Here is a 22,063-nt window from a genome sequence, read left to right as displayed (position 1 = left end):
GGGGGGGGTTGTGGGTGGGGATGGGGACAGGGGGGTGAGAGATGGGGAGGGGGATGGGGACAGGGGGTGATGGATGGGGAGGGGGATGGGGACAGGGGGTGATGGATGGGGAGGGGATAAGGTGGGATGGGGATAAGGGGGCAGGGGAATGAGGTGGGATGGGGATGAAGTGGGATGGGGATGAGGTGGGATGGGGATGAGGTGGGATGGTGGTGAGGTGGGATGGTGGTGAGGAGGGATGGTGGTGAGGTGGGATGGCGGTGAGGTGGGATGGCAGTGAGGTGGGATGGCAGTGAAGTGGGATGGCAGTGAGGTGGGATGGGGATGAGGATGAGGGAGGTGGATGGGGGGCTAAGGGAGGGGATGAGGGCTGAGGCGATTGAGGGGGGATGAGCGGAGATGTGGGATTGAGGGGTTGATGATGGAGGATGGGGGACGGTGCCAACACTTCTCACTTCATGCTGTCGTGTTGTTGTTCTGACACTTCCGCTTCACCCCGACCTTCTCTCAGTGACCAGACGTGATGTCACAACACCTCATCTCACCCTCTACTTCTACCATCTCCCCCTCCTCTCTACATTCTACTCTTCCCCTCCCTCTACCCATTTTCCCCTCCCTCTACCCTTTTCCCCCTCTTCTCCCTCCCTCTACCCTTTTCCCCCTCTTCTCCCTCCCTCTACCCTTTCTCCTCTCTTCTCCCTCCCTCTACCTTTTCCCCTCCATCTACTCTTTTTCCCCCCTTTGCCCCCTCCCTCTACCCTTTTTCCCCTCCATCTACTCTTTTTCCCCTCTTCCCACTTCCCCCTCCCTCTTTTTCCCTTTACCCTTTTTCCTCCCCCCTCCCTCTACCCTTTTTTCCCTCTTTCCCCTCTACCTTTTTCTCTTCCCCCTCCATCTACTCTTTTTCCTCTTTTCCCCTCTACCCTTTTTCTCTTCCCCTCCCTCTACTTTTTTCCTCTTTTCCCCCTCCCTCTACTCACTTTATCCCCCACTTGTTTATTTTGGAACCTAGTTTCTATGACTGCCCCCGTGATTGCTGCTGAGGCAAAACAACAAATTTTCTGACTCGTTCACAACAATCAGTTCTGATCACAATCCAGGCACAGGATAATGCTCTGAAAGGGTGGGCAAGGGGGAATTTCAGAGGCCCCAGGGTTTAAGTTAATCAGAGGTCACCCTTCCAAATCAGAGCAAGGTATTTTTTTCCCTCTCGTAAGCATTGGGAATGAGGGTGGAGAGCAGAGGGAGATGGATCCTCATGAAGCAAGTGCGGGTGAAAGGTTACTGTAGATTCAGATCTCCGCAGAGGCAGCATTAAAAAAGCATTTCCTTGTGTGAAACATGGAAGACTGAAGATCCCGTTATTGTTAACACGCACAGCTAACACTAGAGGAACTCAGCCAGGCTGAGTATCCATCAGCAAAGATACCGATGTTTTGGGCCTGAGCCCTTGCCCGCAACTGCACTCCAGTACTGCAGGGATCACCCATTGCTGCCACATTCCCAGCCCTATCCTGATACTCACTTCGCCAAGCACCTCGGCTCTGTCCGCCGTGATAGTGCGGATCACCCGGTGGCCACCCATTCCAGTTCCCCATTCCCTTGCTGTCGTATCTGGCTGCAGTCTTGCACCTGGCCTGACTGAGAACACCTGCAGTTCGGAGGGTCAACACCTCATTTTTCGACTGGGCACCCTCCGAGTGGCATTGACGTCGACTTCTCCGGTTTCCATTACATTCACCACACCCGCCATCTTCATTTCCCTCCCCTACTCTGTCCCTTTCTACCCAGCTCTCTCTGTGTCCCCTTTCACTGAGCCAAAATCAATTCCCACCTCTCCTTTCATCATCCCCAATTAACACCTTTTGTTGGTCTGGACTAGTCAGCTTCCCAAATTGGTAAGATCCAAATGGCTGGCGAGGAGAAAGTGGAGGCTGGCGAGGAGAAAGTGGAGGCTGGCGAGGAGAAAGTGGAGGCTGGCGAGGAGAAAGTGGAGGCTGGCGAGGAGAAAGTGGAGGCTGGCGAGGAGAAAGTGGAGGCTGGCGAGGAGAAAGTGGAGGCTGGCGAGGAGAAAGTGGAGGCTGGCGAGGAGAAAGTGGAGGCTGGCGAGGAGAAAGTGGAGGCTGGCGAGGAGAAAGTGGAGGCTGGCGAGGAGAAAGTGGAGGCTGGCGAGGAGAAAGTGGAGGCTGGCGAGGAGAAAGTGGAGGCTGGCGAGGAGAAAGTGGAGGCTGGCGAGGAGAAAGTGGAGGCTGGCGAGGAGAAAGTGGAGGCTGGCGAGGAGAAAGTGGAGGCTGGCGAGGAGAAAGTGGAGGCTGGCGAGGAGAAAGTGGAGGCTGGCGAGGAGAAAGTGGAGGCTGGCGAGGAGAAAGTGGAGGCTGGCGAGGAGAAAGTGGAGGCTGGCGAGGAGAAAGTGGAGGCTGGCGAGGAGAAAGTGGAGGCTGGCGAGGAGAAAGTGGAGGCTGGCGAGGAGAAAGTGGGGGGACGATTCCGAATGTGCCTGGCAAACAGCCCGCAATGCTCCTGGTGTACTATCAGTCAGGTGAGGAAGGGGTGGGCGTGAGTGCCCGGGACGGTGACCGCTTGGGACAGTGATCAGATGGAGATGGTGAATGAACAAATTGTTGCATAATAAAATATGACCTCATAACAGCAGTGTTGGCAACGTTCTGTGGCTTGAAAACTGTGGGCAAGTTTGTTAGAGATGTAAATTTACCCTTTCACATTGCTAAATAAATTGGTTCACCTTCTTTTATTTGTTCATCTTTCCTCCCTCCCCCCCCCAAGGGACCGTGTAGCCTCTGGGTCACCTACCAGATCTGCTCAGTGGTGGATTTTGCTGCAGTATCAGGGACAGATTGAATCTCATGCTCCCTCAGGACCTTGCTAGTGCACAAATTGGCCATTCAGCGCATCGAATCTGCCCCACCATTTCATCATGAGCCAATCTGTTCTACCATGGCCCCAATGCCCCAGCCTTTCTCCCCATAACCCTGGCTAATTAAGGACTTCTGCCTTAAACACACCCAATGACCCGGTCTCCACAACTAATTCTGGGGCTCTGCGGCTTAGGCGCACACAGGCGTCTGTTGGTGACTTGAGGTGAGGAACCCACCCGGCCTGCGAGCGACTGCGATTGAGGGGCTGAAGGGGGTACCAGGTATTAGAATTGGGACGTGAGAGGGAGTCGAGGGTGCTGAAGAGCTTCCCGATCATGTCGGAGGTTCAGATCTGGAGATCAGGCCACCAACGATTTGGACCAGACTCCACGGACACTCGGCGACTCTGGGGGTGGGGGGAATACTCTTTTGCTTCTCTTTCTCCGACAGTAAGAGGTGATTTAGACAATTTCTGCCCATTGCGAATCCGTCCACCTATGGCAGACAAAAGCAAATTCCATGTAACATTGCATTGTCTTTATTACGTGACAGTAAATCAAATCTCGAAATTCCAGATTCTCAACCCACCAGCTGAAGAAATTCCTCCATATCTCTGTTCTATGCAGTCGCCCTTCAATCCTGAAGTTGTCCCAGACTCTCACACCATTTCCACATCTACTCTGTCCATGTCTTTTAAAATGTTTCAATGAGAACGCGGCCCCCCACCATTTTCCTAAATTCCAATGAGTACATGCCAAGAGTGATTAAACGCTCCTCGTATGATAACCCTTTAATTCCCAGAATTATTCCAGTGAGACAGGATGATTGAGCCAGGTGCATGGCCCTCGATGTGAACCTTCTCTTCTCTGGCCATTGACCCACTGAGAGTCCGGAACATTCCTCCTGCTGGACCATGCGAGGAAAGGCCAGTCACCTTGCATACTTCCTCGCGCAACAAGAGACCACAAGAGAGAGGCGCAAGACGAGAGGATGGCCCTCCTGCACTGCAACCCCACCCCCCTCTGAAGAAGCAACAAGGGTTCCCGGTAGGCAGGATACTCCAGACGGTGGCCTCACCCTGAGCGGAAGAGCAGGAGGTGTTAATCCTGATGGCATATCATGCAGCAAACCGCCAGATGAACAGGGACACGCGGAGTGGGGGGGGATGGAAATAAACAACCCATAGCACATCACCGGGGTTTCAATTTTTACTTGCAAAGATTTAATTGTGACATTAATCATTAATGGATACGGAGTTATACACAAATACCAGAACGCAAGGCGCTGACCTCAGTAACCACTCAACCCTCCTATATGGAGGGGAATTCCAGAGACAGGGAGATGGGAGAGAGAGGTACAGAAAGATGAAAGAGATGGGAAGGGAGGGGCGGGGAGGGGGGGAGGGAGGGGCGGGGAGGGGGGAGGGAGGGGCGGGGAGGGGGGAGGGAGGGGCGGGGAGGGGGGAGGGAGGAACAGACGGGGGAGGGAGGAACAGACGGGGGAGGGAGGAACAGACGGGGGAGGGAGGAACAGACGGGGGAGGGAGGAACAGACGGGGGAGGGAGGAACAGACGGGGGAGGGAGGAACAGACGGGGGAGGGAGGAACAGACGGGGGAGGGAGGAACAGACGGGGGAGGGAGGAACAGACGGGGGAGGGAGGAACAGACGGGGGAGGGAGGAACAGACGGGGGAGGGAGGAACAGACGGGGGAGGGAGGAACAGACGGGGGAGGGAGGAACAGACGGGGGAGGGAGGAACAGACGGGGGAGGGAGGAACAGACGGGGGAGGGAGGAACAGACGGGGGAGGGAGGAACAGACGGGGGAGAGAGGAACAGACGGGGGAGAGAGGAACAGACGGGGGAGAGAGGAACAGACGGGGGAGAGAGGAACAGACGGGGGAGAGAGGAACAGACGGGGGAGAGAGGAACAGACGGGGGAGAGAGGAACAGACGGGGGAGAGAGGAACAGACGGGGGAGAGAGGAACAGTCGGGGGAGAGAGGAACAGACGGGGGAGAGAGGAACAGACGGGGGAGAGAGGAACAGACGGGGGAGAGAGGAACAGACGGGGGAGAGAGGAACAGACGGGGGAGAGAGGAACAGACGGGGGAGAGAGGAACAGACGGGGGAGAGAGGAACAGACGGGGGAGAGAGGAACAGACGGGGGAGAGAGGAACAGACGGGGGAGAGAGGAACAGACGGGGGAGAGAGGAACAGACGGGGGAGAGAGGAACAGACGGGGGAGAGAGGAACAGACGGGGGAGAGAGGAACAGACGGGGGAGAGAGGAACAGACGGGGGAGAGAGGAACAGACGGGGGAGAGAGGAACAGACGGGGGAGAGAGGAACAGACGGGGGAGAGAGGAACAGACGGGGGAGAGAGGAACAGACGGGGGAGAGAGGAACAGACGGGGGAGAGAGGAACAGACGGGGGAGAGAGGAACAGACGGGGGAGAGAGGAACAGACGGGGGAGAGAGGAACAGACGGGGGAGAGAGGAACAGACGGGGGAGAGAGGAACAGACGGGGGGGAGAGAATCATCTTCTGTTGAAAACCACACTAGAGGGGAAGATTGCACGTTATTCCACTGAGGGGTCAGCATGTGTGGTGGGGGTCCATGCAATATGATAGAGAATACAGACTGTAGTGTCGTAGCTAAAGGTCCTTCTTATTCCCCTCCTGCCGGAGGGGACAGCAGGATCCCGGGGCACCATGGGTGGTGGAAGGCGGTGTCTCCTGGAGACCACCTGACAGTCGGCCTCAGACCCCTGACAGTCGGCCTCAGACACCCTCCTTCCCCTCCTTGCCATCTTCCAGCTGCCGGCCACCCTGTGGAGGATGGGAGAAACCAGGTCAAGGGCATCATTGCAAGCTGGTTGTCAGATGGAGGGGGGCAGGGGGAGCCTTGGGGTAGAGGGATGGACAGTGTCCCCTAGAGAGGCCTCCGCCTGCTCCTCTGGAGTTCCAAAGCCCGGCGCAGCTCGCCGAGGTGGTCCATCAGGCTGGCTGCCTCGTCTAGACGACTGGCCTGCTTAGCATCAAAGATGTAGGCCTTAATGTTGTCAATCTGCTGCTGCAGGAGCTCCTCCTCGATCTCTCCCTCCTCCTCTTCCTCCTCCTCGAAGGGGTTGCCAAGTCTGGGACCCTCTTCGAAGGGGTTGCCAGGACTGGGACCTTCTTTGGGGTCGTCGGGACCATTCTTGAAGGGGTTGCCATGACTGGGACCCTCTTTGGGATTGCTAGGACCATCCTTGAAGGAGTTGTCATGATCGGGACCCTCTTCGAAGGGGTTGCCGTGACCGAGATATTTCTCAAATGGGTTGCCAGGATTCTCAAGGTTGCGAGAACCCTCCACGGAGGGCTTGCCTCGCTGGGAGTAGTGGGTGCCGTTGTCACTGACCTGCACCCAGATGGAGCCAGCGGTGTGGGGACCACGGGCAGGCTGGGGGTCTCCCTCTCCACGCCGGCGGCCCTCCAGCTCAGCATGCAGCTGGCCCAGGTTCTCCTGCAGGGTGTGGGCTTCGTCCCGCCTGCCCGCAGCCTGGGCCTGCGCCAGGTAGCTCTCGATGTTGGCAATCTGCTCCAGCAGAGGGTCGGCCTGGTGGGACCCCGCGGGCAGGGAGGGGGAAGCTAGCCAGCCGGTCTCCGTGTTGACAAGCCCCTGCAAACGAGGAGCTCAGCATTACCGAGACAAGTAGGTCACAGAACCATGGAACATTACAGCACAGAATCAGGCCCTTCTAGTTGGTGCCAAACCATTTTTCTGCCTTGTCACACTAACCTGCACTCAGTCCATACTCCTCCATACCCCTCTCATCCATGTACCAGTCCAAACACTTATTAAATATTAAAATTGAGCCCACATTTACCACATCAGCTCGTTCCACACTCCCACTGTGTGATGAAGTTCCCCCTCATGTTCCCCCTAAACTTTTCCCCTTTCACCCTTAACCCATGTCCTCTGGTTTGTATCTCACTGACCCTCAGTAGAAAAAGTTGACCTACATTTACTCTGTCATGTCAGTGTTGGTGCTCAGGCAAAGAAGGTGTAAGGCTCTCCTTGGGTAAAGTGTTTAGCCTCCCAATCAGGATCACTTGAAGCCGTGGATTGCAGATGGTTTTTACAAGCAGATTCTACAAATTGGAATTGATGGTTGCCAAACCGAAAAAGCTGGCAGGTGAATCTGCAGATCAGTGGCCAGGATTACCCATCCAGTGTGGACACTGCAACTGAAGACAGCAACGAGGAATCCCTTCAGTAGTTTTTCCCTTGTATAATCATCGACGTTGGTCTTCGCTCAAAGAAGAAGAGGTAACAATTCCAATTCAGAGGGTCAGAGATTGTGATGGATGGAGAGATATGATCTCCTTCATAATTTTAAATGGCTTGATCAAATCTCCCCTCATTCTTCTACACTCAAGGGAATAAAGTCTGAACCTGTTTAACCTTTCCCTTTGAATCAGTTCCTGAAGTCCAGGAAACATCCTAGTAAATCTTCTCTGCCCTCTTTCTACTGATATCTTTCCCGTAGTTCGGTACCAAAACTGCACACAATTCTCCCAATTTGGCCTCACCAATGATTTGTACAACTTTACCATAACATCCCAACTCCTGGTATCAACGCTTGGATTTATGAAGGCCAAGGCAGCGAGAAGGAATACAATCAGGGAAGGCTGTCAGAAGAGGGGAGATAATTTATGAGAGGGGCTCACTTCACCACCCCACCCTTAACTCATGCACCACACCGTCCCCCTGAGGACCCCGTCCAATGTTGCCAGTCTCCCTCCAGGGAATTCCACTCCCCCCCCACCAAAAAGCCTTACCTGTCCTGAGACAGCAATGTCAGCATCTCTCTGCCGCCGGCTCTCCCTCAGCTCTTGCAGCTTCTCCAGGCTCGGGAGGGCAGTCAGACCCAGCAGCTTCTCCTGAGGGCAGAGGGGAGAGACAGGGGACTTTACTTGGTCACAGCCTCCCACACCCTATCTTGAAGAAGGGCTCAGGCCTGAAATGTCAGTGATACACCTTTACATCCAGTGGATGCTGTGAGACCAGCTGAGTTCCTCCAGAATTCACTGTGGACGCTGTGAGACCAGCTGAGCATCCAGTGGACGCTGTGAGACCAGCTGAGCATCCAGTGGACGCTGTGAGACCAGCTGAGTTCCTCCAGAATTCACTGTGGACACTGTGAGGCCAGCTGAGCCTCCAGTGGATGCTGTGAGACCAGCTGAGTTCCTCCAGAATTCACTGTAGACGCTGTGAGACCAGCTGAGCATCCAGTGGATGCTGTGAGACCAGCTGAGTTCCTCCAGAATTCACTGTGGACACTGTGAGACCAGTTGAGCCTCCAGTGGACGCTGTGAGACCAGCCGAGTTCCTCCAGAATTTACTGCACTTTTCTTCAATCACAGTGCCTGCAGACTTTTGTGTTTCACCCTCTCGATGCCTCTCAGAATCTTGTCAACCTCTATCAAGTCTCCTCTCATCCTTCTACACTCCAAAGAAAAATGTCCCAGCTCTGCTCACCTTGCCCCATAAACTTATTTCCCAATGCAGGCAACATCCTGGTCAATCTCTTCTGCCCCCTCTCCACAGCTTCCACATCTTTCCTGAAATGAGGTGACCAGAACTGAACACAATCCTCTCGGCTCCTGAACTCAATCCCCCGACTAATGAAGCCCCGCATCCCATAGGCCTTCTTAATTATCCTATCAACCTGCACAGTGACCTTGAGGGATGTGTGGATTTGGACCCATAGTTCCTCCAACCATGCTCAGCATCATGCCTCCCCCAAATAGGTCATTGTGCCCCCCCACCCACCTGCAGCACTAGTGTCACTGGGGAAGGGGGGGGGTTGCGGACCACAGTGGTTGACGCCATCAGGGGGGGTGTCACCAAAATGAATCACGTAGTTTCGAATCCATGCCGGAGGGAGGGGGAAGAGCGACTGAGCAGGGGCCAAGGAGGTAATCCATGGCAGGTACGGCACTTCCCCTCCCCAATCCACCTGGGTGAGTTATCGAGGATGTGCCCACCCCCAGTAGTTACCCTAATGCCCCGATTAGATCTCTTCTGATGCCAACTCTGCCTCCAGCATTTATTGTGCGTTTTCACAATCACAGTGTCCTGCGGACTTCTGCGTTTCATTCAATTTAACCTGCAAACCTGTTTCTGGAGGGTGCACCTGGAGGAACCCCATGCAGGAAAACGTGCCCTCTCCTCACAGACATGGCAGATTTGAACTTGGGTTGCTGCGATTGGGCTGGAACTGCGCTGCCCTTACCTGAAGGAAGTGTGTGGCCGACAGGCGGATCATCCTCTGCAGCTGTAGAGATTTGGGGTGAGGGGGAGACTCATCGCTCATGCCCAGTGAGGCGATCTTCTTGCTGCGGCAGGTGGGGGCAGAGAGAGAAGAGTGAGGGGAGAAGAGACACCCGGGTGGACTTGTTCCGGAGGGGAAATGGAAAGGAAAAGCCTCAGAGGGTGTCTGGGCAGCAGGAGGTGCACGAGCGAGGGAGAGGGGTCAGCATCGAGAGGGGGAGGAACTCCTTCATCCAGATGCCAGAGAGCCTTGGGAATCCTCTCCCCTCCGAGGTTCCTTTTTTTCCCCCCCACACAATAGTATATAAAAATGTCTTAAACGGTAAAACCCCTGGTATCCGGCAGCTATGGGGATTGGTAGATACAAGATAAGGGTATTTTCTGGTTGCTTGAAACTTACTAATACACCTGCTTAAACAGTTTAAAAAACAAAAATACTCCACTGTCCTTACCCTGAACAAACTTCACCTACATGAATATATAAACCTTAAAGCATTTTACTTTATTTTCAGTCACCATCTGTGTCAACATTTAACCGTTGCTGCATCTGCAGGTTCCTCCCCTTCTGCGGAGCCGCCCGAAAGACAAAGAATAACATCACAAATAATTAAATTTTTAAAATTAAGACATACAGCATGGTTACAGGCCCTTCCAGCCCACGAGCCCGTGCCGCCCAAGTACCACCCAGGCCGGGAGAAACCTGGATTCTCTTTGAACCTGTTCAGAAGACAGCGGGAGCTAGCATTAAGGTCAGCGCAGAGCGGGGGCGCAGGTGGACGGCAGGATGGAGGGGCGTAGAGGGGGAGGTGGGGGGGGGGGGGAGGAGAGAAAAAGGGGAGCCTACCTGAGAAGGTCGATCCGCTCAGACATTTTCATCAGCTCTATGCGGAGTTGGACGGCCTGCTCCAGTCTGAAGGTGCTCTCCCCGGCACTGCCAAGAGGGAACACACTGCTTCATCCATAAGCCTAGCTTTCCTCCGGGTCACCCAGACACCCCCATCCTTTACCCAGCAAGATCCTGCTCTTTGGTGAATTAGAGGAAGAGATGTCCAGGGGTCGGGGTGGGGGGTGGGGGGATGGTTTGAAAACCCCAGCTGGCTTCCTGTAGTTGGGGTCCTCATTCCCGGCCAAGAATCAAACCTCATCCCCGCCCCCCCCCCCCCCACCCCCAGAGGGCGGCCCTCTCATCCCCAGAGAGGGGAGTCCCAGGGTGATCAACACTCCCATGTGCCAAGAGACAGAAGCAAGGGAACCCACCCCACACCACTTGGCTGGTAAGCTCGCTCTGTTCCTCACATCACCACCAAACACTCCCCCCTCCCTGCTGCAGGTGTATGCAGTCTGCACTGTTCCTAAAACCTTCTGGTTTCTACCGTACTATTATTCTGCCCAGTCTCACTGACCTGCACCTAGTCCCCATCCCTCTATACCTCTCCCATCCACGTGCTTGACCAAATTCTTCTTAAATGTTAAAATTGAGCCCGCATTCACCATCTCAGCTCGTTCCACACTCCCACCATTCTGTGTGAAGACGTTCCCCCTAAACCTTTCCCCTTTCACCCTTAACCCATGTGCTCTGGTTTGTATTTCACCGCCCCTCAGTGGAAAAAGCTGACCTCCATTTACTCTGTCTATCCCCCTCATAATTTTAAAAACCTCGATCAAATCTCCCATCATTCTTTTATGCTCCAAGGAATAAAGTCCTAACCTGTTCAATGGAGATGCGGAGTAATTTCTTCAGCCAAGGGTGGTGAATCTGTGGAATTGGTTGCCATGAGCGGTCATGGAGGCTGGGTCATTGGGTGTATTTAAAGCAGAGGTTCTTGTTTAGCCTGGCCTTCAAAGGTTATGGGGAGAAGGCCAGGCAGTGAGGCGGAGTGGGAGAATGAATCAGCTCACGACTGAATTGCAGGGCAGATTCGATGGACTGAACATCCTATTTCTGCTCCTATGTCTTGGGGTCTAAAGACCCAGCTCTTCTGCAGAAGAGAACATCAGCAGCCACTCGATTGAAGCCCCATTCATTCCCTTATCGTCCAAATACTGGAACCCCCTTCCTCAGAGCACCAAGGGGGTGCAGGGAAGGGCAGTAAATGCTGCTCTTGTCACTGATACCTATGTACTCACTGCACCAGCTTCAAGGAAATGTCCCCTCTGGTTTGACCTGCTGTATTGGGGGCTGGCGGTGGGGCAGAACATCAGATCCTGCCTGGGGTGGGTGAGGGATGGTCGTGGCCGCTGAGAGACCAGCACGAGCAGGCATCAATCTCTGCCCCTTCCCCACACTTACTTCAGGGAGTCAGCCATCTTCCCGTACTCTGGGGCCAGTTCCTCAACCCTGGCGATGCAGGATCGCAGCTTCTGTGGGTGAAGAGAACCAGATGGGCATGATCAGAGTCCGAAACCTCCTCACCCCCACTACCAACACTTCCCTTACTCCATGATACAACATGGCCTCTGCTCTGACCCCTAACATCTCCAACTGATCACGGTTTACACTCTGGGAAGGGACTGAGGGAGCTTCCTTCTATGTCCGAACCCAGTAGTGCACGATGGGATGGTGTGGAGGGAGCTTCACTCCATGTCTGACCCTGGGAGTGAGTGATGGGACACTGTAGAAGGAGCTTCACTCTGTGTCTGACCTTAGGAGTGTGTGACTGGATGGGGTGAAGAGAGCTTTGCTCTGTGTCTGTCCCTGGAAGTGTGTGATTGGACGGTGCAGAGGGATCTTCACTCCCGACCCTGGGAGTGTGTGATGGAATGGTGTGGAGGGAGATTCACTCAGTTTCTGACCCCAGGAGTGTGTGATGGGACGGTGCAAAGAGTGCTTCACTTTGCCTGACCCCAAAAGTGTGTGACGGGATGGGGTGGAGAGCTTTGCTCTGTGTTCAACCCCGGGAGTTTGAGATGGGACAGTGTGGAGGGAGCTGGCCCATCCCACCATCCTCTGTCTGTGATCCCACCCCCACTGCCGTCCCCTCCAGGTTTCCTGTCTTTTCTCTCCCCCCTCCCCCCGCCACCCCCAGCTTGCTTGGAGGGCTGGCACTACCTGGTACAGCTGACAGATGATGGGCGAGCTGCCCCTCTCCCCCAGCTTGCTCTCCTGCTGCTCCAGGACCCCCTTGCAGTGCTGGCAGGACAGAATTCGGTCGTCCTCGCCGCTGTCCTCCAGCAGGGAACCCACACTGGATACGCTGGCCCTGCGGCTGCCATCCACTGTTTCCACTGGACGCTCTGATGCCCAGCCACTCCCGCTCGCCGACACTGAGGCCTTCACTGCGCTCGTCAGCTGGCCTGTCCAGAGGTAGAGAGATATCATCAGCTGTGTGGCTGGCGTCTGGTACAAACCCACCGCTGCTCATCTTCTCCCCTCTCCCCCACCCAACCCTCCCCTCACGTTTCTCCCCCGCCAGCCCTCATCCTCCCACCACCCTGACACCGACCAACGTGCTCATCAGCTGGCCTTTCTCCCCATCCCCTCTCTCCCCCCTCCCCCACATCACCCCTTTACCCCTCCCCATGTCATCCCTCCTATCTCCCTCCTCCTCATGTCACCCTTCCTGTCCTCCTCCCTCCTGCCCCCTCAGTCCCTCCCCCACCCGGACTCACGGGCAAATGTAACGGTGAGGAACTGGCTGCAGCGCCGACACATGATGGACCCACAGAGCCTGCAGTGGTGCCGTCGCAAGGTGAGGGAGAAGTGGGAGCCACAGTCCGGGCAGCACGGCACATCGCGGTCACTCACCCAGCTCACTACCATCCGCTCCAGTGCTGGGGGTGGAGAAATCACAGGTCAGGGCAGCACAAGAGTCTACGACATGCGGGGAGAGAGAGGGGAGGGGGGCGGCGGGGACAGGGGAGGGGGGCGGCGGGGACAGGGGAGGGGGGCGGCGGGGACAGGGGAGGGGGGCGGCGGGGACAGGGGAGGGGGGCGGCGGGGACAGGGGAGGGGGGCGGCGGGGACAGGGGAGGGGGGCGGCGGGGACAGGGGAGGGGGGCGGCGGGGACAGGGGAGGGGGGCGGCGGGGACAGGGGAGGGGGGCGGCGGGGACAGGGGAGGGGGGCGGCGGGGACAGGGGAGGGGGGCGGCGGGGACAGGGGAGGGGGGCGGCGGGGACAGGGGAGGGGGGCGGCGGGGACAGGGGAGGGGGGCGGCGGGGACAGGGGAGGGGGGCGGCGGGGACAGGGGAGGGGGGCGGCGGGGACAGGGGAGGGGGGCGGCGGGGACAGGGGAGGGGGGCGGCGGGGACAGGGGAGGGGGGCGGCGGGGACAGGGGAGGGGGGCGGCGGGGACAGGGGAGGGGGGCGGCGGGGACAGGGGAGGGGGGCGGCGGGGACAGGGGAGGGGGGCGGCGGGGACAGGGGAGGGGGGCGGCGGGGACAGGGGAGGGGGGCGGCGGGGACAGGGGAGGGGGGCGGCGGGGACAGGGGAGGGGGGCGGCGGGGACAGGGGAGGGGGGCGGCGGGGACAGGGAGGGGGGCGGCGGGGACAGGGAGGGGGGCGGCGGGGACAGGGAGGGGGGAGGTGGACTGTGGACAGGGGGGGAGGAGGACTGGGGATAGTGGGGGAGGTGGACTGGGAACAGGGAGAGGGGGAGGGGGAGGTGGACTGGGGACAGGGAGAGGGGGGAGGTGGACTGGGTCAGGGAGAGGGGGGAGGTGGGAGAGGGAGGAGAGACGAGGGTGCAGGGACACTAACCTTTCCTCTTGGCGGGGTCCGTGGCCGCTCGGTCAAAGGATGTCAGCTGAAAGGGAAGGAAGGTGGTCAGCCAGGAGATGCCACCCCATGCTGGCTCCTGGCACTCACAGTGCCCTCGACACCATCTGCAGCGACTGCTGCTCGATACCCTGTGCTGTCAGGCCTCAGTTTCTACAGCACTCAGGGCTTACTGTGCCAAGTGAGGTACTGCATTTTGGAAGGACAAACCAAGAAAGGATGTACACGGTAAATGGATGGGCATAATTCCCTGAAACTGGTGTCACAGGTGGATAGGGTTGTAAAGAGAGCATTTGGCATCTTGGCCTTCATAAATCAAAATGTTGATCTCGGAATTTATTCCCTGGAGTGCAGAAGAATGAGGAGATTTGATCAAGGTGTTTAAAATTATGAGGGGACAGATAGAGTAAATCTAGGTCTAGATTTTTCCACTGAGGTTCGGTGAGATCCAAACCAGAGAACATGGGTTAAACATGAAAGGGGAAAAGTTTAGGGGGAACCTCTTCCCACAGTGAGCAGTGGGAGTGTGGAACAAGCTGAGGTAGTGAATGCAGGCTCAGTTATAACATTTAAGAAGAATTTGAACAGGTACATGGATGGGAGGGGTTCGGAGGGCTCTGGACCGGGAGCAGGTCAGTGGGACAAGGCAGACTAGAAGGGCCAGTTTCTGTGCTGCAGTGTTCCATGCTTCAGGATAGCCCCTTTGCCCTCTGCTGGCATAGGATTTCTCCCTATTACCCACCTTCTCCAGACGGATCAGCAGCTTGTTGACCTCAGTGACGTAGTGGTTGATCCGGGCCCCCCGCCAGCGCTGGAAATCGCTCCTCACATTCCGGGTCACCCCTGTGGGCCGGTAGGAAAAGGCACTGTCACTACCAACTCCAAGAGCAGAGCTCCACCAACCTTCCCCTTCAGAAGAGCAGGTACTTCCCATTTCTCCGTGTCTGGACTTTTGGCGTGCAGGTTGACAGAGCCAGACCCCATCCAGTCGCCCATCTGAGCTCACCCCCTCATCCCACCAATCCCTTCCCTGTCCAAATATCTTGTCGGAGCATCAGACACAGGAGTCGGCCATCTGGCCCGTTGAGCCTGCTCCGCCATTCAATGAGATCATGGCTGATCTGATGATCATCTTCACCGACCTGCCTCAATTCCTCGACTTTGTAAAAATCGATCCAACCTTGCATTGACAGATCCAACCCCGTCCCCCTATAAATTCTCCCCATATCCAATCATCATCTTTAGCCTGTTGGTCTGGACTCTTTCCCCCTGCGCCTACCTGCTTCTTCCCATACCTTCAGGAAGGGCTCAGGCCTGAAACGGCAGTAATACCATAAATCCCTTGTTATTCAGAATTCAAGCAATCGGCAAAAAAAAAAAAAAAATCACACACCTCGCTGTTAGTTTTCCAATCCACGCAACCTCAAGCAACAGGATACTTCACTTATCTGGCATCTACCAATCCACAGAGGTGCCGGATACCAGGGTTTTACTGTGCACCTTTACCCCCTCCTATGGGCGTTGTGAGTTCCTCCAGCATTTCTGTGTTTTTACTCCAGACATCATCCATTCTCAAGGTAAAACTGAACTTTGTGGATGAGATCCCAACACTAGACTCAGATTCCCTTCCACAGTGACCACTTGCTCCCTCCGTGACTTCCTCGTCTCTGCCCACACCGGCACCCATCCCTTGTGACTACAGGAGGCTCCACTTGCACCCACACCTCTGCCCTCACTGCTGTTTGGGGCCTCAAACAGTCCTTCTCAGTGAAGCAAACACTTCCCTTGAGTATCTGTGGAAGTCATCTCCTGCATCCTGCTATGGTCGGAGAGAGCAGGGTGTAGCTTCGTCGAGCAACTCAGCTCTGTCCGCCTCAATAAGCAGATCTCCCAGTGGCTGCTCATGTCAATTCCCCATCCTATTTCCTTGCTGACATGTCTGCCCATGGTCTCATGCACGGCCAAACTGAAACCACCTGCAAATTGGAGGGACAACCCTTCATCTTCTGCCTGGGTGCCCTCCAACTGGACGACGTTAACATCAACTTCTCTGGTTTCCATTAAACCTCTCCCCCACACCTCCCCAACCTCTCTCAACTTCTGCATTTTTCTAATACTGTGAGGCAGGGCTCAGGCCCAAAATGTCAGTGATGTATCTTTACCTTCTGTGGACACTGCGAAACTGGCTGAGTTCCTCCAGCAGTCCTGTGTGTTCTTAATACAATCAAGCATCTGCAGACTTCCGCGATTCACTTAGGGCAGGACGATTAGTGTAGCGGTTGGCGCAACACCTTGACAGCGCCAGCAGTTGGGATTGGGGTTCGAATCCCATGCTGTCTGTAAGGAGTTTTTCATTCACCCTGCGTCTGCGCGGGTTTTCCTCAGGGGCTCTGGTTTCCTCCCACTGTTCAAAATGTACCGGGGGGGGGTGTTGTAGGTTAATTGGGCAGCACAGGATCATGGGCTGGAAGGGTCTGTTACCATGCTGAATGTCTAAATTTAAAATTTAATTCATAACTAACGTTTTAGGCTTAAGCCCTTCATCAAGGGAGGGGGAGGGGGAGGAGCGCAGTCTCACAGGCAGGAGGTAATAGGTGGATGTGAGGGAGGGCAGAGCAGCAAACGGGGGAGGGGAATTGCTCTGAACGGAGAGGGAAGGGGGTGGAGAAGGGGATGGGGATGGGAGGGAGAATGGGGAAGGGAGGGAGAATGGGGATGGGAGGGAGAATGGGGAGAGGGCTGGCACTAATCGGAGACATTGACATCAATGCCATCTGGTTGGAGAGGGCCCAATTGGAAAATCAAGTTTACACAAAAGTCTGCAGATGCCACAGAATGTTCTAGATTTCATGTAATCGTTAAAATTTTTTGGACCAATTTTTCAGGTCAAATTTGAGGGGGGAGGGAGGGGTCAGACCTTTGACCTTGGAAAGTACCAGCGTTGTTTAAGATGTCAGGAGCTCGGATCGGCAGCATCAGGTGGTGAGTCCGCATTCAAGGTGTTGGGGGGTTCGGATGGGTGGGTGGCTGGGAGTAAGCAAGAATCTGTGGCCAGGGCGTCAGACAGCAGGCTGTTGGGGCGTCGGGAGCTCAGATGGGCAGGCGACTGGGCATAAACAAGTCTGCGGCTGGGCTTCAGGAGCTCAGACAGTCAGGCTGTGGGGCGTCGGGAGCTCAGATGGGCAGGCAGACAGAGTATCGGGTCCTTGGACAGGCAGGCTGTGGGGCGTCAGGAGCTTGGATCAGTGGGAGGCCGGGTGTAGGCAAGAATCCGTGGCCGGGGCGTCGGAGCTTGGACAGATAAGCTTCTGGGGCAAAAATAGGGAGGTGGATTTTTCCATGAGTCAAACAAAAACATCCAATATTTGGGCCAAAAATGGAGGGGGGGGGGGGGGGTTGACTATTACACAGCATCGATGAGAACATGGGTAGATATGGGAATCTCTCTCCATATCTAAACTGCTGTAATCCAGAGCTGGTCATTCTCCCCCCTCCCCCCTACCCAACGACTGTGGCCAGGTTCTCGCCGGGTGGGAGGAGAGCTGCCCCCCCCCCCCATTCCCCCCCTCCCACAGGCCCACTCACCTAGATCCTGCGGCTCCCACTTGCTGGTGTCCACACCCCCTGTGTACACCAGGTCCGGCGTCTCTGGCTCCAGGTGTCCTGAGTCCTCGCGTTTCAGGAGCTTCCGCTTGGCTCTGCCCAGGAGTGCTGTGGAGGTGAGGAGGGTGTGGGGGGGGGCCAATAGAATGTCAAATCATGGTAAACCAACCCCACCCCCTCCCCGAAGGGAGACGATTCACCTGCCATCAATGTCCCGGGGATCAACTCTGGGATCAGGCAAGAGCATACAGCCTGGTGGAGGTGGAAGTGAGGGCAGCGCAGGGGGTGGCGCGTGCGCTCAGCGTGGGGGATGGCATCAGAGGTGATCAGAGGGGATAGCAGGGGGTGTGAAGGAGTAGTGGGGAATGTGAGGAGGGAAGTGGACAGCAGGAGTGGGTGGGGGGGGCGGTGGGAGTGAGGGAGTAACAGTAGAGGCGTGGACTGATGGGACGGTGGGGAAAATGGCAGGAGGGGGAGGGGAAAGCGGGAGGGGGAGGGGATACATCGAGGATGGTGGGGCGGTGGGCTGCCAGACCCTTCCCTGGATGCCAAGCCCACTCACTCCGAATCTGCCCCACCACATGGCCATCCTCCTCGCCACTGTGTGCCTCCTCGTAGTGCGTCTGCAGTTGCTGAACGGATAGCAGGTCCTTCAGGCAGAGGGGGCAGAGGAAGCCCTCTCGGACCTCCTCCAACTGGGGACATCCCCCGGGCCCAGGTTGGGGAGGCGAGGCCCACATCCCGCCCCTGGCTGACACCAGTGTTCAGCCCAGGGCGAGAGGTAGCCGTTGGGCAGGGCCAGGATTCCTGCCGGCACTCTCCAGGGGTACCATCCCTCCACGGGCAGGATTCAGCGCCGTGCACAGGGTCCAGGTGGGTGCTGGGTGATCCAACACTGCAGAGAAAGCAGGGAGGTCAGTACTGGTGGGGAGAGTTGTGTCCTCGCGTTGGAACCAGGGGAATGGGGGGGGGGTCTATGTACAACCCTAAGGACCCCAGCAGACATTCCCCCATGATCCTGAGGGTACAGACCCGTCCCTACATAACCCTGGGAAAAATCCCCTTACGACCTTGGGTCCTCTACGAACCCCCGGTGTCACTGTATGGTGCTGGAGGCCTCCCCTACAACAAAGGGGATCACCCGACATCCCCCAGAGTCTCTGTACAATGCTGGTAGTCCCCTCTACGACTCCCAGGAACTCCACTATGGCCCCAGTGACCCACCACAATCCCCAGGGACGCTTCCATGACCCCAAGGTCCCTCCATGACCCCAAGGTCCCTCCATGACCCCAAGGTCCCTCCATGACCCGCAGGGACCTTCCACAACCCCAAATTGATCCTTCACGACCCCCAGGGTCCCCCCTACAACACCAGGGACCCCTCAACAACCCAAGGACTCCCCAGAACCATCCAGGACCCCAGGGTCCCCCTACAACCACCAGGGACCCACTACGATCCCCAGGGTCCCCCCCTCCCCACTACGACTCCCAGGGACCTTCCAGAACCCCTAGGAGACCCTCCACGACCCCTCCCCATGTTCCCCCTACGACCCCAGGGGGCAGGCAGGACCGGGCACCCCCATCCCCATTGCTGCAGCCTGAGGCCCACCCGCCGCGGCAGGGCCCACCCAGAGGGCCCGGTAACCATGGCAACCCCTCGGCCAGGCAGAGAACAGGCCCAGCGCCTCGCTGAGGCCAACCCATCTCTCCCCCCAACCTCACACAACCACCCTCCCCCAATCCAACTCACCAGCGGGTGACTTCTCTCCTGAAAGCAGGACAATCCTCGCGCAGCACCCTGGGAGTTGTAGTGGTAAGGGGCGGCAGCGGAGGCGCATCCAACCTGCCGGACTTCTCGGCCGACCCGGCGGGGGCGTGATGACGCCAGTAGTCACGCCCGCCGCGAAGTGCAGACATAACAGCGAATGGAGACTACAATACCCACAACACACCGCGCCTTCAGAGGCCTCTTGGGACACAGTAAGTCAGCCAACTCCTGAAAAGTCAGTCAAAGTCTATTTTCTAAGTAATTGTGAAACAATTTTCCTCTCAATTTTTAAAAATATGCAGATTTTTATTGATTTTAAAGAACAGGGACAAATATTTCTGATATAGATTTCAGACTTATTGTCAGTGTACATACATGACTATTGGAGAGGATTCTTAAGAATAGGATCTATGAGGATTTGGAGAAGTCCAGTCTACTCAGGGCGAGTCAGCGTGTCTTTGATGAGGGATTGGTTAAATTTTATTAACAATTGTTCTTTGTCTCAATAAACTCAACACCCAAACGTAAGCCTTTATGGAAACTATATTTATAGACTGTACGTGGAAAAAAAAATCCTCAGACCATCACAGTCTAAGCCCTAATGCCCCAAAATAAACTCCAAAAACAAAACGCCCAAGTCAATCTCGTCAAGCAAGTCAGTCAAAAGTATCTCCAGGCTTTAATGTCTTAGTTGTGCACAGGTCTTTGAATTGAATGTGGAGAGAGAGGACCGTTGTCACTGAGCAGACTTACGACCTTGGCAGGTGAATACAGGAAACTTCCCTTAGTTTCTCATGGGGTAATGACCACCCTCGGTTTGCTCACCTCCTGGTCACTAGCACGGTCTGCCCTTCCGAAGCCCTCTTTGGGGGTTGCACTGTCACACGAAGGCTTCTCCGCCTAAACTCTGACCAGTGACTTCTCAAAAGGGGGCTGGAGAAGCACAGGCTGGGCACACCCTCTGGGGATCAGAGTGTAAAATCTGCTGTCGTTACAGCGGTGCTGAATCCCGCCAACAGAGCAGCTCAGCATCCTGCCTTTTGGCTGGAGCTGCTGGGTGGGCACACTGACCGTTCGTTCCTCAGCACGCTGGATGGTTTAACTGCCGCAGCCCATGTCTTCGGCCCTCCTGATTGGAGGGGTAGGAGACAACAGCGGTCGCGCTCTCGATGAGCCCACTGACTTCAGTGTGTGCCTCTCGCACTCCGCACAGCTGTTCACTCTCCCAGCTCACTGCTCCAGTGAACGCCGCTCAGTCAGTCACTGTCCTTGGTCAGAAATAAAACTCTTCGTGGTCCGTAACACCGTGCTTGCACAATAAAAACGAGAGAGCGTTTCTCCAGGACCACGGAGCAGATTTACATCAATATCAGTTAGAACAGATGTTAAACACATTGAAATTCCCACAAATGTTCTGGGAATTCAGGAGCCTCGTGGCCTGGGGTGGTGGAGTTGCTGATAAAACTGTTTCCCAATTGATGTCAGGGCCCGAGTGCTATGATATCAATGGCAAAAGGGAGGACAATTGATGTGAGGGGTGTGTGGAGTCCTTCACAATGTTTATCGCTTGCATCATGTGTTGTAGACGTCCATCGTGGTAGGAAGAGAGCCCCCACTGTTCTTTTCCGCTGACTTCACTCTCCACTGCAGGGTCTTGCGGTCTGAAGTGGTGAGCAAATTTAAGTTTTTGGGGGTCACTAGCTCAGAGGATCTTTCCCAGACCCAACGCACTAATGGCATCGTGAAGAAAGCATGTCAGCGCCTCTACTTCCTCAGGAGGTTTGGTACAACATCGAAAACCCTGGCAAATTTCTACAGATGTGCGGTGGAAAGTGTCGGGTACAGGGACACCAATACCCCTGAGGGTAAAGCCCTGCAAAAGGAAGTGGACACACAGGACATCACGGGAAAAACCCTCCCCCACCATCGCGAACATCTACGGAGGACGCTACAGGTGTGCTGAGGAGAGCACTTTGTTTGGTTGGATCACTGTCCGGTACGGAGGAGCCAATGCACTGGACAGGAAAAGGCCTCGGAGAATTGTGAACATGGCCAATGCCATCATAGGCACCGTCTTTCAGGCGGTATCTCAAGGAAGTGGCCTCTTTTGAGCCCAAGAACAGAAGAGAGAAAAGCAGAAGTAGGGCCATTTTCTCATTGAGTCTTCCCCCCCCCCCCACCCTTCTAATTGTGAGCTGATCCATCCACCCACTCAGCCCCACTCCTCCGTGACCCTTGATGCCCTGACTGATCAAATACCTCTGCCTTAAATCCGCCCAGCGACCTCGCTTCCACCACTGCCCGTGGCAACGTTCCACACTCGCCAACCTCTGGCTGAAGAAATTTCTTTCAGGAAGCGAGGTAGTGGTGGAGGCTGGAACAGCCTCAAACAGGCCCATGAATGGAAGGAAACTAGAGGGTTACATGGTAGGGAGGGATTTAGTCCTTTTTTTTGTTAGGAATATATGGGTCAGCATATTATTGAGGGCCGAAGGGCCTGTACTGTGCTGTAGTGTTCTATGAGGAGTGAGGGTGCAGATTTTTGGGTCAGGCTCTCCAGAATTCAGGTTCAGTAAAGGGGAGTTTCACCTGGGACAATCTGTTGGAAGTTAGGGTCAATGAGGCTGGTCGCTGTGGAATATCTCCTTCTGGGAGTGGGGTGGGAGGTCTTTCAGGGAGTTGGATGGGAGGTCTCTGAGGGACTGGGTTAAGAAGTTGCTCAGGGAGAGGGTGGGATGCTCAGAGGGCGGGGTGGGGGTTTCTCAGGGATTGGATGGGGGG

At 55.9% G+C, this 22,063-nt stretch overlaps 3 protein-coding genes across 3 annotated transcripts in view; 2 read left to right on the top strand and 1 right to left on the bottom strand.

The window, feature by feature from the left end:
• The first annotated feature begins 1,909 nt into the window (after positions 1–1,909).
• LOC138756881 (golgin subfamily A member 6-like protein 22) lies at positions 1,910–2,859 on the top strand. Its single transcript, XM_069923274.1, has 2 exons — positions 1,910–2,539; positions 2,785–2,859. Exons 1-2 carry the CDS (start codon positions 1,910–1,912, stop codon positions 2,857–2,859), a joined length of 705 nt encoding a protein of 234 aa, XP_069779375.1.
• A 2,099-nt stretch (positions 2,860–4,958) lies between these two features.
• On the bottom strand, positions 4,959–18,340 carry LOC138759183 (rabenosyn-5). Its single transcript, XM_069929225.1, has 11 exons — positions 18,077–18,340; positions 17,497–17,622; positions 14,654–14,754; positions 13,894–13,939; positions 12,804–12,965; positions 12,244–12,488; positions 11,485–11,555; positions 10,039–10,125; positions 9,157–9,259; positions 7,700–7,801; positions 4,959–6,536 (listed from the first exon to the last, which is right to left on the bottom strand). The coding sequence occupies exons 1-11, from the start codon at positions 18,252–18,254 to the stop codon at positions 5,808–5,810; spliced, it is 1,950 nt and encodes a 649-aa protein (XP_069785326.1). The 5' UTR covers positions 18,255–18,340; the 3' UTR covers positions 4,959–5,807.
• Positions 18,341–19,166: 826 nt separating this feature from the next.
• LOC138759184 (uncharacterized) overlaps positions 19,167–22,063 on the top strand; it is an 85,757-nt gene continuing 82,860 nt past the window's right edge. The window contains exon 1 of the mRNA XM_069929226.1: positions 19,167–19,494. Within this exon, the coding sequence (XP_069785327.1) occupies positions 19,393–19,494 (102 nt within the window). The 5' untranslated portion in view covers positions 19,167–19,392. The remainder of the gene's footprint in view (positions 19,495–22,063) is intronic.

This window comes from Narcine bancroftii, chromosome 3 (genome assembly GCF_036971445.1).
Source record: "Narcine bancroftii isolate sNarBan1 chromosome 3, sNarBan1.hap1, whole genome shotgun sequence".
Taxonomy (NCBI): Eukaryota; Metazoa; Chordata; class Chondrichthyes; order Torpediniformes; family Narcinidae; genus Narcine; species Narcine bancroftii.
The sequence above is the reverse complement of the archived record's forward strand: the minus strand, read 5'-3'. Positions and strand labels throughout refer to the sequence as shown.

Excerpts from the sequence above, each read along its gene's own strand:
- LOC138756881 (XM_069923274.1), top strand. The coding sequence starts at position 1,910 with ATGGCTGGCGAGGAGAAAGTGGAGGCTGGCGAGGAGAAAGTGGAGGCT. Across the intron at positions 2,540-2,784 it reads CCTGGTGTACTATCAGTCAG|GGACCGTGTAGCCTCTGGGT; the intron begins GTGAGGAAGGGG and ends CCCCCCCCCAAG.
- LOC138759183 (XM_069929225.1), bottom strand. The coding sequence starts at position 18,254 with ATGTGGGCCTCGCCTCCCCAACCTGGGCCCGGGGGATGTCCCCAGTTG. Across the intron at positions 17,623-18,076 it reads TGTGGTGGGGCAGATTCGGA|CACTCCTGGGCAGAGCCAAG; the intron begins GTGAGTGGGCTT and ends TCACCTCCACAG. Across the intron at positions 12,489-12,803 it reads CCTCACCGTTACATTTGCCC|GCCAGCTGACGAGCGCAGTG; the intron begins GTGAGTCCGGGT and ends ACCTCTGGACAG.